Source organism: Pelodiscus sinensis, chromosome 12, assembly GCF_052426305.1.
Source record: "Pelodiscus sinensis isolate ZL-2025 chromosome 12, ASM5242630v1, whole genome shotgun sequence".
Taxonomy (NCBI): Eukaryota; Metazoa; Chordata; order Testudines; family Trionychidae; genus Pelodiscus; species Pelodiscus sinensis.
Window position 1 is genome coordinate 3,421,961 of NC_143063.1, and position 14,776 is coordinate 3,436,736.

Genomic DNA, 14,776 nt, shown 5'->3' on the forward strand with positions numbered 1-14,776 from the left:
ATGAAACAAAATAGAAGTGCTTGTCTACCACCTTGAAAAATTCCTAAGAAACTCAAATTAAATCTTGAGCCATTTTAAGATTACTTTTGTAGAGTATCTCTTGTTTTAAAATATTCCATAGCACTTCAGAAGCATTTTTGCGTTACCCTTCTCAGTGGTAAAATACACACAACTGAACTGCTGCATGACTTTATTAAAACACTGTGTGCGGATGAAAAGTCAAAGTAACTGACAGTGCATTTCCACTTATTGGATTTGTACACTAGCAAAACTATTTCAATATTATATACTAACTTTCTGTAGAGACTGAAGTATTTGTGCTCTCAATGTTAAGATGAGAATTTTAGCTCACCTGAATTCCTCCTTAGTGAGGCACTTCAGGAGTTGTAAAGATTTACCATCTGAAACGTCACATGCTACAAGAAATTTTTATTATATACCTATCGTTCTCTTTAGAAAGAGTAATGATTCCATGCAAAACTTTTAAACAGACTAAAATGGGTATTTTGTACCAAGTGAAATAAAATTACATACTTTGTGTGTGAGTATAGATAAGTTCTAATACAGATGAAGGTAATCCTTTAAAGAGTGACTGAAGGGCTGCTTCTGTTATTTGAAGGTTGCACCGTTTCTAACACGGGAACCAATATATTTAATACTTTAAATAGAACCCTGCACAGATACGAAACTTCTACCTGCATCTGATCTGCAGACATGGCCTTCAGATTTGTAGGGCTTTAACATTAAGTGTGCTGATAATTTTAATCTTTTATCAAAATGTCTCTACTCAATTGAGCCTGTCTATCTTGAAAGTCTCAGAGGGGTAGCCGTGTTAGTCTGTAACTGAAAAGTAAAACAACAAATGAGTCCTATAGCACCTTAGAGACTAACAAAAAAAGAAAAAGCTGGTGGTATAAGCTTTAGTGGGCTCAACCCACTTCTTTAGATGAACCCTTGCGCCATTGATCTGAAGTGGGTTGGGCCCACGAAAGCCCATGATACTGTCTCTTTTTGTTGTTGTTGTATGTCTGTCTTGAAGTAGACTAAAAAAAGGTGTATATAGAGCTAGGATTTTTTAAGTTGTTTTAGGTGAGGGTGTGTAGTCTGAGTGTCCCCCTTGTTGGGAGCATATGTTCCCTCGAATCTTTATCCATGTGCAGAATAAATTTTTTGTAACCATCACGGTTACACACAACCACTTCCCACGTACTGCTGCTTCAGTATCAGAGGCGTTGGAGTGGGAGGGGAGAGCAGCAGTTACACGTTTACCAAAATAAACTAATTTTAACATCCCTACTGTGGTCCACAGGGTACTGCGTAGTATGTGATGAAAGCAAGAACCATGTCAATGTCCTAGCTTTCCAAAGAGAAGTCTTTAGCAGTATTTCAGTAACAGAACTAATTGATGGAGCCATGTGGTAAGAAGGCCCAAAAATATAGGCTGGGTTTTGGGTGGTGTAATGCTGATGATACTACTTCTCATACCAGTCAGATCACCTTGGCCTGAAGTTTCTTCTTGCTTTTCAGTAGTCGTAGTGGTGAGTGTTCAAACTTCAGTTCTGTACTAGCCACCTAAAAATAGAATCACGAACAAAATCTAGATAAGGTCTAGGAACAGCACTCTATCTTATATCATAGCAGTCACTGTGGAATACAAGTACTGCAGTAAAGCAGGGGCTGCTGAGGAGCTCAACTTCTTGACAAGGCACTGTGCTGGACCTTGCTGGAGACTATTTCCTGTTTTTTATACTAGACTATACAAGAATTGGAAGCTTCTGAAGCTGTACAGTTGTTGAAACAGTAAGCTGCCTCTGTGCAGTTAGAACTTTTGAAGAATATTATCCAGAAAAACTAGTTGCTGAAAGTGTGCATTTGTTTAAATATAAATTTAGTTTTCTTTTAAATAGGAATTTAGTAATCTTATTTTAAAAGTGCAGCTTCTGGTCATATTGCTCTTGATAGCCTTTGTGATCTGAAGTCACCTCTCCTTTCCCCCCCTCCTTCTTTGCTGGTTAGACACTCAAATAGTCAATGCATGTTTGACACCCCTGTCAATTGCCTACAGAGAAACTGAAGGAACTTCTCTAATTTTACTTAAATATGTTAATGTGTGTATTTTTTCCCACTGCAATACAGGTAACTAACAATTCTATAAGTTGAAAGTCTTCTTTTTAAATTCTAGGCAGTTTTTCCTCCAACTTCTAAGCTCTTTTATAGTCGCAGTTGGATCTTACAAAGGTTTCAGTAACATTTATTTCTGTTCCATTAACAATATCTTAGCCATTACAAAGATAGCTTCCCCAATTATCACCTCTAATACTATTAACTCACAGACATCTACCCTTCCCCACCTCTAATATCATTAACTCACTGGCATTCACCTTCTTCCCTCCCCCCCGCATCCCCCTTCTGTTCTGAAATGTGATTTGTCCTTTTCATATGTGTTCATTTTTTTAAATTGTATCCTTTGGTATATATGGTTGTGACTATTTTCTTCCACTATTTTATCTGAGGAAGTGGGTCTGGCCCATGAAAGCTCATCATCTAATAAACCATCTTGTTAGTCTTTAAAGTGCTACATAGTCCTGTATTTTGTTTCAATGTAAGATAGTAGTTGAGTAGTAGTTGCTTATCAGCCTAATTGCTTCTCTCCTCTTCTCTTCCCTCCCCGCCTCTATCAGAGGCAGCAAGGCAGGGAGCAGAAGCTGGAGGGGGGCCATCTTAAAAGCCAGTTACCCCCCAGCAGCTTTCCAAGCGGGGCAGGGAAGGCAGATGCGCAGCAGAGGACTGGGCACAAGCTGGGTCTCAGCTGTGCCTGGCCCCCTGCTGCACCTGTCTCTTAAATGTACTAAGAGCCGCCCAGCTACTACATTTAAAAGACAGCGTTGCAATGGGGTTAGCTCCTAGGGCCAGGATCTAATCCCACTGTGGCTCTGCAGTTTCTCCCCCCCCCCCCCAATCGACCAATCCAGTAGTTGATGGAAATTTCATCGAGTAGTTGAGCTGATTAAACTCAATTTAACATCCTTATGTAGCATAAGGCACCAGTTAAAAATGTGGGGTTTCTAATAGACAGGGCTCATCAAGCGGCGGCGAGCCCTGCTCGCCAGCCGTGCGGTTTCGCGCTGTTCTGTGCCTGCGCAGATCGTTCTGCACCGGCTCTTCCGGCCACGGGCAAGTAGATTACATTAATTGTCGAGCCCTGCTAATAGGGATGTTAAATGTTGGTTAAATGAATAGTTGATTAACTTAATGAATTGGTTACTTGAGTATTCTGTAGTCCCCAGGGGTGGGGCCGGCAGCTAGTGTGCTCCCAACCCCACTCCCTAGGAGCCCCCTACCACTTCGTGGGGAGCCAGTCAGGATCTAGCCCGTGAGGGGAGCCAGGTTAAAAACCTCTCTCTCCTCACGGACTGGCTGCCTGTTGCCTCTGATACACAGGCTTTGCACTGCTGAGCTCCCAGACCTGGTATAAGCTGGCTGAGCTCCCAGACCTGGTATAAGCTGGAACTGAGCTAGGTGCCTGCCCCTCCTGGCTCCTAAAACGCTATAAATGCAAAGCCACAGTGGAGGTAGGTCCCAGACCTGGCGCAAGCCAGGACTGAGCGAGACTGTTGGCCAACCAGCTAACAAATGTACAGGCTGGTGGGGGGGGGGGGGGAGAGGAGAGGGGGAAAACACCTGTAGTCTACAGCAGTGGTCCCCAACCTCTTGGGGCTGCAGGGCGCCTGGGGGCGGGGCCACTCATGCGCCATGCGCCTGGGGCCGGGGCCGGCACTGCGCATGTGCCGCGTGCCCGGGGCAGGGGCCACCGATGCATCGTGTGCTGGGGCAGGGCCAGCACCGTGCATGTGCCATGCGCCGGGGCGTGGCCGGCCCAGATCATGCAGCAGGTGCACATAAACTCCCCAGTGGGCGCCGTCCACGTTGGGGACCACTGGTCTACAGCATTAACCTACATTATAGGACTTGCTTATCAGTTTATCAACTATGCTATTATATCCCTAGTTTCTAATACAGTAGAAGAGTACCTTTAAAAATCAATAGTGGTCTGTTCATAGATAGAAAATGAACTTATTTCCCATGGCTAGTAGATCCCATTAAGCTTTTTATAGAATACCAAAAGCAGATCTATAGATTAACAATACTAATATTTTTGAGAGAGGTACTTAGCCCCTTCAATTTTGGTCATTGGTGTGAAGAAGCATGTCAACTTCTTAGGTATGGAAGACTAACTTACATTTTGATGGAAGGTTAGTGGCTAGCTAGCTAACTGTGCCCTGGGAGCAAATTGCTGATTGCTGATGACTAAAAATATCTCTTGGTCAAGTCTGTCGCACCCCTCCATGCTCTATTGGCTCATGGATATGAATATGCGTAACTCAGGTGCTTTATGCAAAATCATTCATGTAACATCAATTTTAAGTCTTTTGATTAGACTTGATCAAAAGTCTTATGAAGCTGTGTATTCTATTTTTGTGCATGTATCATTCTATGAAGTTAGAAATATGAAGTGTGTATAGTTCTAAATGTGCTAATGAGGGTCATTAGTGATACTTCAGGTACTTAATGACTCAGGACTTAAACACCATCTATAGGTTGCTAGTTTGTTCTATAAGCCCAGACTTTAGTTGGTCCTAGAAAGACATGCAACCATGTCACCTGGTACTGGAATCCATCTTGAACCTGGTATTTTTCCATGGGGGTGGGTGGTGCTGAACAAAGGGCTCCTGCCCTGTGGAAAAGTCTATTTAAGCAATGGGAAGCCATCAGTCCTTTGTCTTCAGCTGGCCTTTGAAACTGCCTGGCCCACCGGAAGAGGATTCCTGACAACAAAGGACTCTGAAAGCTGTAGACCCAGACCAGAGTAAAGATCAACTCTAACTTGCAGCTTTCTACCTGAGATAAGGACTGCTGTTTGGAGTGAGAATTTGTGTGTAACAGGTCTAATCCACTAAAGAGCTTATCTGGTATTTTTGTTTTCAATTACTTTGATCTGACTGTTTACATTTGCAGCCACTTAAATCCTACTTTTTGTACTTTTATTTACACTGGGCTTGATGATAAACAATTGTTGGGGATGAGGGGAGCAGCCACTGTGAATATTTTTTTTTCCTTGATAAAGTGGGCAGAACTCTTATGCAGAGAGCTCTCATAACTTTTACACAGTATAAGAGGGATTTATGTGGTGTTTTGGTGGGGCTCTTGTACATTTCAAAAGCAGAATCAGTGCAAGCAGAGACTGCTTCAGTCCCCACTTGCGCCATTTCCCGCTGTGCCTCTACCTTCCCTGTGGAGACGGTGCTGGTGGGAACCCGCTTTTAAGACACCGGTTCCTGCTCTTTCTCCCCCCCCCCCCACCCTCTTTCTGATAGAGGCAGCAAGTGGGGGAAGTGACTAGTGGCATCACTAGTCAACTATCCAATAAGCTTATGCTTATCAGTTGATTAGTTGCTTCCATCCCTAATTTGAGATGGCAGAGGTAAAGAGTGCAGCTTTTTCAGCTTGTTGATATTTTTCCTGATTCAATAAAAATTATGACAACTTCAAATTCTTGTGTGGTAGAAAAATCTTCTGGATAAAGCCACACGTTTTTAAAGTGGCTTTCTAAATTGAGTTGGTACAAAAATAGGAGTTGAATATTAACATTCACCCTGTGCTGCCCTTTTAGTGCTGAAACACAACCCAAAGCAACATGTCCCAGCATGTATGATCACAATGGTCAGAGTATCTTTCTTAGTACCTTGTGGCATATAATATTTACACTTTGAATAATGGGAGGTTTTCAGGCTTTTGGCAGTGTGCCAACTAACTTCTGTCTTATTTCATACAGTGATTCTCGAGCTAAAAGGTGCTGATCAGTATTTCTCTTAGGGATGTTAACGTGTATCCATGTACATGGTTAACTGATAAACCTGGTGTATCAGAGGCAACAGGGAAGGAGGCTGGAGCCGGCTTTTAAGCTGGCTCCTTGCATGTGCTGCCTCCCACGGAGCCACATACCTCCCACTCTGCACTGCCTCCCACAGAGCCAGCAGTGCAGGTGTGGGGTACAGGTGGGAACTGGCTCTCAAACCAGTTCCCTGTAAGCACCAGCTCCCGTCTGCTCCCCCATGTGTAAATGTAATTGCTGAAAATTTCAACAGGTACATGTTTATTAAAAATAAATATATTTTAACATCCCTAGTCCTGTCTTTTTCCCATGTCTGTATAGAATTGCTTTTATATGCACCATTGTGCATATTGATGCACATCATAAAATTCATGTGGTAGGGGCTGTTTCCTGTAAGCGCTGCAGCACATACATGGCCATGCAGGAGCTAGTCACGCACCACCCAGCTGACTAGCACAATACACACAGCTGGCAGTATGTGTTCAGGTGCACCCCTCTGCCAGAGCTAGCAGGAGCAGCAAGGCAGGGGAGAAGTATTGATGTCATGGTGTCGTCCTGCCCAGTAACACCTCTCCAAAGAGAAGGGGGGGCATAAACAGCTTGGCTCAGGGGAGGACTCTGACTCTGAAATTGTGTAGTCTGAATGGTGAGTGACTGCTTTCCTCTTTTAAAGAGGCAGTGTGGTTTTTCTGATATTCCCCAAGAGCCAGTGCTCTTTGGTTGGGCCCCCCGCCCCCCCCATCATCTCAGCAGGAGGAAGGGGAGGCAGAGTTTGGCTCTGGAAGAATATTGTGCTGTAAGATCTACTCTGAAGGGTGAGTCCCCTTTTTCTTAGAGTGCACTGTTTTAACGCTGGGGTGGGAAACCTTTTTTGGCTTGGGACTGCTGACCCACAGAAAAATTATTCAATGGCTGCACACAAGTGAGAAGCAAAAAGAAACTAAAAATCACACCAAACCCTCACTGGCATGGCCCCTGACTGAGAAGGACACTCCCCACATTCCTATTGCACACTGGGGGGCGGTCCAGGCTAGTTGATTGTGTGCTCCACCCCACAGGGGGACAGTGTGGGGACTGAAGTGCCAGCATAGGCTCCCCAATGCTGGGGGGCCCCAAACCTTGGGGGCCAGATCCAGGCAAGCCAGGGGTTACATCTGGTCCCAGGGCATTGGTTCTCCACTACTGGTTTAACAGGAGATTTCCTCAACAGCCAGCGTGGGGTGTCTCCCCATGTGCGGGTCTGCAGAGCGGGGGAAGGGAGACAACTGGGCTCATGAGCTGAGCAGGACAGCTTTCAGTGTCTTAAGGAATGAGTGCATGAAGTTTCTTAGAAACTTAACCCAGCAGTAGTAGTGCACACTCTCTCACGCTCCAGGTCTGCATCTCACAGCTCCCAACACATGCGTGTATTGTTACTACTGTTCTGCAGTAGTAACCTGTTCATATGCATTTCTTAATTTCTTTTGCACTTCAATGTGTGTCTCTGTGTAGTGAGTTTTAAAACTCCTAACCTGCCCTGGCTCAAACAATTGTCCACGGAGTAATTTCTTAAAAAAACAAAAAACCCCACCATATTGCAGGACAGCCAGCTCCCCACACATATCTGCTCCTGCGGAGCGCCCCATCACCCCTGTTGCTGCCTCTCTCAGGTGGGAGCTGAAAGATGCAGGGAGCTGCCTTCCCCAGAGGGGGAAGGTGGGAGCCATGGAGCTTCCCCCCTGCCACTGCTGCCTCTCTTTATCTGGGATGCTGGAGCAGTGTCTGTCTGCAGGGAGCTTGGGTCTCCCTTGGACAGGGTGGGAGGTGGGAATCAGCTGCCTTTGTAGACAGGCACTGCCTGCTACCCTGTGCTGCTGCCTCTGATACAGAGACAGCAGCATGGGATGGCAGGGGACTCCCCGGTGACCCTTTGCAAGTATTTCAGTAACTGTGTAACCGCTAAAAATTGTTGCCGCTACGTGGTTATGAAAATACACTATATAGAACATTCCTTGTGGGGCTAGGGAATGAGGGTTTTGAGGGGAGGCTGCCCGGTGGTGATAGTGGGGAGAGAGGGCTTCCCCAACACAGCAGCACTGGGGTTTGAGGTGGAGGCTGCCCAGTGGTGGTGATAGGGGGAGAGGGCTCCTCTACCTCCCCCGCAGCAGTATCTGGGCTAGAGGGGATAGGTGCCCCTTCCCTGACTGAGGGAGTTGGGGTCAGGGGAGGAGCATCTTTCCCTTTACAGCCCTGAGTGCATGCATGGTGCTTAGCTGCAGCACAATTTAGGGGGAACTTAAGGGCTGGCTGTCAGCCTTGCTTTTGTGGTTGGAAAGCTGTTTGGTTTATACTAAAGTTTAAAGGTTAGTTTATTGCAGATCTCTGTGTCTGCTGATAGCAATTGTTTGTTGTGGTGTATGGCATTGTAGAATTGCACTGCAAAAAATTTCATATAGTGAATTGACCCAAAATTAAAACTTGTCTGAAGCTTGGAGTGATTCGCCATTGGTTCTTGCTATGTGGTATTTCAAGTGTTATGTATCTCATTTTTCTTATCTCTAACACTGCTAACAAATTAAGCTGTTGAAATATCTGCAGTGTCCCCTTTGCTTTGAGTTTTTTCCCCCCTCTATCTCTTCAAAGGTTGCTAGAAAGCTGCATAAACAAGGCTGGGTTGGAGGGAAAATTGCAACAGAACTTTTGTGGATACTACACTTTATTGGCACATGCTTGCAGGCTACCATGAGAAATGATCTCAACAATGTTACATATATTTTGCCAAGCCTTATGCCAAGTCTTTACATCAAAGGGAAGTTATCACGAAATCATAAAATTCCTTGTTACCAATATCTTGGACTGTAAAACGTGGTAACTGACTCCTTTTCACCATTTATTATTCATTTCACTCCTTGTTGGATAAAAACTGTCTTTTGATTCTTATGCTTACAAGGCTAGTTAACGTACTAGTTTCAGTGAGAGACTTAAGTGCATTTCAGAAATCTCTGGAAGATATTTGTAAACCAACACAAATTGACCCTAATGTGATGCTGTTTTTTTTATTCTAGGTGCCATGTTTCAGAACAGAATAAGACCACTAGGAAAGAAGAGCTGAAGAAAAAGCACAGAACAGATATAGGCTAATTGGAAAAAAATTAACCTGTCTCTGAGGTGACTAAAGGGGAATAATGGTGATTTTGCGCCGGGCTCGGCCGCCTGCTTCCGCCCCAACCAGCAATGAATCTTGACTCGCTCTCGCTGGCCTTGTCTCAAATCAGCTACCTGGTGGACAATTTAACCAAGAAAAACTACCGAGCCAGCCAGCAGGAAATACAGCATGTAAGTAAACTAACAGAAGAGAGTGCTGCAGAGGAAACTTTGGAATGGAAGGATGGAAGAATTAAATAAGCGCTCTGCCTTTGAGGGGCACTTCACAGCATTCTTAGTAAAGGAGAAGCAATGTTTACTCTTTCTTCTAAGATCCAGAAGTGGTATTGGAAACCAGTCTAGTTGGAGCTGGCACTTGGTGATAAGGCAATTCTTCCCTCTCCCCTAACTGTCTTAGTAAAGTCCTACTAGCTTATGGCTACCAAATAGTTCTAATAGCTTCTCTACCTAAATTCATAAGTTTATGTACTATTGATAGCTACTTGCTTGACACTTCCTGTTCTATGTTATCTTACTGAAACTTTATATGTAATAAAAGACAGTAACTAATTTTAGAGTAAGTGTTCAATTTCCTTGCAAAATCTAATTCTTTAAAAGGATGTTATCGTCAAGATTTTAAATATTTCTGACTTTGTAATTTATTGTAATTAGCTACCTGCTGGATGCTTCTGTAAAAATTAGTGAACTTCACTTTCTGGTTCTGGGTTGCAGATAAGACAGTGAAACTTGCCCACTGTTAACACTTTATTTTTGAAATGTGACACTTCTGTTAAGATTCAGGCTACATTTAGCATTAATAGCCTTTCATTGTAAAGGGATTCTTTGGGCTGAAAAGCCTTGTTCACAATGGATTGCTAAACCAGTTTCTAGAACTGGTTTGCCCGAAGAAACTAGTCTTCCAGACTTGTATGAAACCAGTTTAGCTCAGTTCCATGCAGGTGGATGACTACATTAGTCTGCACTAGTTATCCACTTGAGCCAAAGTCAACAGAAAACCAAGGGAGTGAATGAGCAGGGAAACCAAATTAACCTGTTGTTTGTTAGCTACTAACCTGGATTCTGAGTCAGGTTTGAGGCATCATGGGAAGGCCTGGTGGGCACTGTTATCTATTGTGAAGTCTGGCTTTTGTGGGAAAACTTCATTTTTCCAGGTCTGTCAGTTTGAGCAGTAAACAAAAACTTGATTTATGTCTAGTACAAATATTTAAGCAAGCTTTTTAAGATAAGTACTTGATTTTCTTTGAGTCTGATTTATATCTAGACCATTGGCTGAAACTGAAAAGCTTTAGTGAATTTGAGCATGTGAAAGTAGTGTGATTGGAACTGGCTTTCAGAAATTCCTAGGGTAAGTCTACACAGCAGGGCTAAAGTCAAATAAGCCATGTAACTTGAGCTATGTCAATTGCATAGCTCTAAGCTGAAATAGCTTAATTTGACTGTTGGCACTGTCTACACAGCAGGAAGTCAAAGGAAGAGCACTCTTCCTTTGACTTCCCTTACTCCTTGTAAAATGAAGGTTACAGGAGTTGGATTAAGAATTCCTCCAGCTCACCATTATTTCAAAATAAAGGCTGGCATTGTATGCATGCACTATGTTATTCCGGAGTAATGCTGCTATGTGGACGTACCCTTAGGGTACAGATATCATGGTTTACTTGCTACTGCCCTTTCCCATAGTCCACAACAAAAAGGGCTGCATCTCAGTTTGTGTAATGGCTAAAGGTTTTGCACTAGGGTTAAATGTAGAAAGACCACTCCTTTAAAAACAACACCTTGGCTGTGTCTAGACTGCAGGGGTTTTTCGAAAAAAGTAGCCTTTTTTCGAAAAAACTTCACCTGCATCTAGACTACAGCCGCGTTCTTTCGAAATTAAATTGAAAACACGGCTTTTCTTTCGGCGGCGGCGGTACTCATTTCACGAGGAAGAATGCCTTTTTTTGAAAGTGCTCTTTCGAAAAAAGGCGTTCTTGAATGCAAGCAGGGCTTTTTCGAAAGAGCATCCAGACTGCCTGGGTGCTCTTTTTCGAAAAAGCGGCTTGCTTTTTCAAAAGTACTGCTTGCAGTCTAGATGCTCTTTTTCGAAAGACACTTTCGAAAGAGGCTTGCAGTCTAGACGTACCCTTGTTACCTGTATCTTGCCTCTAACTTATTTAGCCTAGGATATGGTTAAAAAACTTCACTAGAAAGACAGTAAAGATGTCAAATTCATTTCATCTTGAGACTTAAGCTATTATTCACTTACACTTCCAAATTTTTGTAGGACAGTTACTTAATCTCCAGCTCGGATTTTTATGCATTAGCATAGTACTGTTCCTGTTTACACCACTACAGAGAAGGGTGGATTGATTGAAATCAAGGCAATTTAATCCCCCCCCCCGCCCCCACACCAATCATTGCTTTAAATCAAGATTCCTACTGATACTGTTTCACATTTCTTCAAACAGTGGTACAAATCTGATTGCTAAAACATGTTAATTTACAGTTCAGGGACAGCATTTTGCATTCTCTAAGAGGGTCTACTGTGTGACTTTTCTTAAAAAAATAAAAAAAAACCCTTGATTATTATTTAGGAAATAGTACACGACGCTCATTACCTGTGTCAAACTGCAGCTGCAGCAACCGTACGTTAGGAATAAAACTAAATCACACACAAACACAATAGCACTTCTATTTTATTCAATTACATCTTAAATGTTACATAAGGGCTTCACACTGCAATTGAAGCAGTCTCCTGAGCTGTTGGCTGATGGCTGTCCTTAAACATTTTTTAATTTTCAAGTGTAATTAACTTGAACAGACCGATCCTCAGAACACTAAAGGTATAATGTCCTTAAAACATCTACATCTAGCTCTTTCCCCATTCCCTACTGTTTTGATGCAGATCTGATTCTAAATGACCAAAAAACTAAGACTGCTTAGAGTGCACTTAATTTGGGAGTAAGCCCCACTGAAAACAAGTATAGGATGGGGCTTTGGGAAAGCGGAGTTATGCTGAAGTAAAATAGGAAATAGGCTTATGGCATCACCATTATGGTATGTGACCATGATGTTCCAAAATGAGATGTGCATAATGTCACTGTGTCACTTTTTTAAGTTGACAATTGTAATCTAAAACAAGAAAATGACACTCAGAGGCAACTGGCAACTCTAGATTTTCCTTACAGCAATCTTCTGCACTGTGTATTTGGGTGATAGATTCTAAATCTAGTTAACTAATTAAATGCCTCATAAGGATTAGCTAAGCTACACTTTTTTCTAGCAACATCCAGCATAGCAGACCGTTTGGGAATTTATTCGTTCAATCACACTTGAACTAAAAGGCAGAGAGGCCTGAAAAATGACACATTGCAAAGTTGATCCACATAATTTTCTCCCAATAAGCAGTTTTCCTTAAGATATTTCATTCTTGCAGTGAGGTCCTGCATTTTCTCATTGCACTGCTTGCACTTGACACATTTTCCTTTTTTACCCCGAGAACAAATTTCTTCAGAATATACCCAGAGTCTCTTGTTTACACTTGGATGCCACGGCAGTTTTTCTGTGGTAAAAATGTAGATGAATATAGGAAGCTGTGAGTGTACTTGTTAATGTTCTCCCTTTTTTCTTTCCTGTACACTCCACTGTTAATCTTTCGTAGATATTGTTTCTCTGTCGTAGGACAATGTTGTCATAGGATGAAGCTCTGCCATGCTTGGCCCATGTTCACCACCCCATATAAACACAGAACAAAAACCATCCGATCCTGCCTGTGTCTGCCTTTGCACATTTCTCAGCAGACTAACAGAAACTGAAAGCTCAGAACTTTCAAGAAGCAAGAGCTGGTTGTTAGACTGGCCAGACTAGAGCCATTAATTCGTTTTTGAGACTTAAGTGTAGGTGTAGCATGTTTGTGACTTAATTGTAACTTATTTTTAAATAATAAAAATACTCAGTGTTTCAAATCTATTTAAATGATTAAAAGAGAGTTGATTTTTAACCACATTACCACAGGGGATACTTGTATTGGAAGGATGATGTTTGTTTATTTTGAAATTGATCCACTTCTGGTTTCAATTTCTGATAACCTCATCAAATTTATTTTGTGACTCTTAATTCGTTTTAAATTATTTCTGCTTGCTGTTAAGTTTCACTGAGCCCCATATATAGCCAAGAGAAACACTGATCTTAGAATACTGTCATGATCAAGGTAAACTGAGTATTTTGTATCACGTGGCTGCAGTAGTAATCTAACTAGTGGGTAAAACATTTTCAGACAAATGGTTTTCATGTTGGTGCCCCACTAAATCCTTAGATGAATCTCAGCTGAAGGAGACCTGGTAGTAGACTAGAAATAATAGTAGATTCGAGTTACCTGAAACAGAGACCCGTTTTAATCACTCTTCAAGAACTCATAAGATCAATCCTTGATTTCCCCCAACAAATTTATTTTAGGCACTATATCCATTAGCAGACTGTTTACTCTTTTCTTTATGCTTCACTTCTTACAAATGGGTTTTGTCTATAGTGTGGGCGGGCGGAGACCGTGACTAATCTGCCTCTAAATGACCTACAGTTCACTTTACTTTGATTGCTTTTGAGATTTGACTAGAGAAACCTTAAAGTTTGCATGATGGCCAGGTGGTGAACTATTTTATGGGAAAGGGTGTGTGTGTGTGTGTGTGTGTGTGTGTGTGTGTTAAAAAAAAAAAATTCAGTTTGGTGATTATGAACCTCTTAATGGAATTCTAAGACTAGATTTTTCAAACTCTTTTTACATCCCTGGTATTTATACACTATTTCTGTTTCTCAGTTCAATAATTGAAGGTGATGATAGTGGTGGTGGTGAATTCTGTTCATACTGACTGGGCTTTAGTGAACTTAAAAAAAAAAAAAAAATTCCAGAACAATCTACATTTGAGGAAGGAAAATGGTGAGCTATTACTGCTTACAGCCATTATGTGTAGAAGCAGCTCAGTGTAGCCCTGAACTGTTTCATAGCCTAGAACAGTGTTTCCCAACCAGGGTTCTGTGGAACCCTGGGGTTCCTCAGATCATTGTCAGGGGTTCTGCAAGAAATTGTGGAACAGATAAATAAAAAAAGTTTTTCTTACAATGTAAGCGTGTGCGTGCACACACACACACCGTGACAAATGGCAGCGAAAACCGCTTGCTAGCCCCATACTGTGCCATGCGCAAGAGCCGCATTGCGCATGCGCGCGCTGCAAATGAACGGGGCGCGCGGCTGAAATCTACTCGCCACGGTAGATTGTCGAGCTGTGTGTGTGTAATATATAATTAAAAACAGCTCTTTACAAATACATTTTCTTGGCAATTTAGCAGTAATTGACTTGCTCTCCCCACTGTCAACTTTTTCTGGCCAAGCAAACGCTTTCATAGGTAGGGGTTCCTTGGGATATGAACAATTATTTTAGGGTTCCTCCATGGAGGAAGTCACTGGCCTAGAACTTGGAAACTTAAGACAAGACTAAGGTGGGCTTGAAAGACAGTGAAGTTAAGTATACTAAGCTGCTGTTATGGCTAGGAGACTTGTTGCAAAGTAGTTAAACTTCTGCATCACCCTTGCTGTGCTTTTTGACAAACTAGTTTTAATTTTTTGGTGTAGGCAGACTGATTGCACTGAGACTTTTCTCTCCAGAGACCTCGGCCACAGCTTTCTGATGTAAAATCTGTGTTGAAAAGTGTGCTGATCAGTGACAGTTCCTCTAGAGGTTTAGGGGTTTATTAAGAAAGTAAGAACAA

General features: G+C 42.4%; 1 protein-coding gene across 14 annotated transcripts in view; it reads left to right on the top strand.

The window, feature by feature from the left end:
* Nucleotides 1-14,776, top strand: part of CNOT1 (CCR4-NOT transcription complex subunit 1) — a 96,669-nt gene that overhangs the window by 3,036 nt on the left and 78,857 nt on the right. For all 14 annotated transcript variants that reach the window (XM_075940495.2, XM_075940506.2, XM_075940497.2 and 11 more), the window contains exon 2: nt 8,938-9,208. In XM_075940495.2, coding sequence (XP_075796610.1) covers nt 9,107-9,208 — 102 coding nt within the window. In that variant the 5' untranslated portion in view covers nt 8,938-9,106. The remainder of the gene's footprint in view (nt 1-8,937; nt 9,209-14,776) is intronic.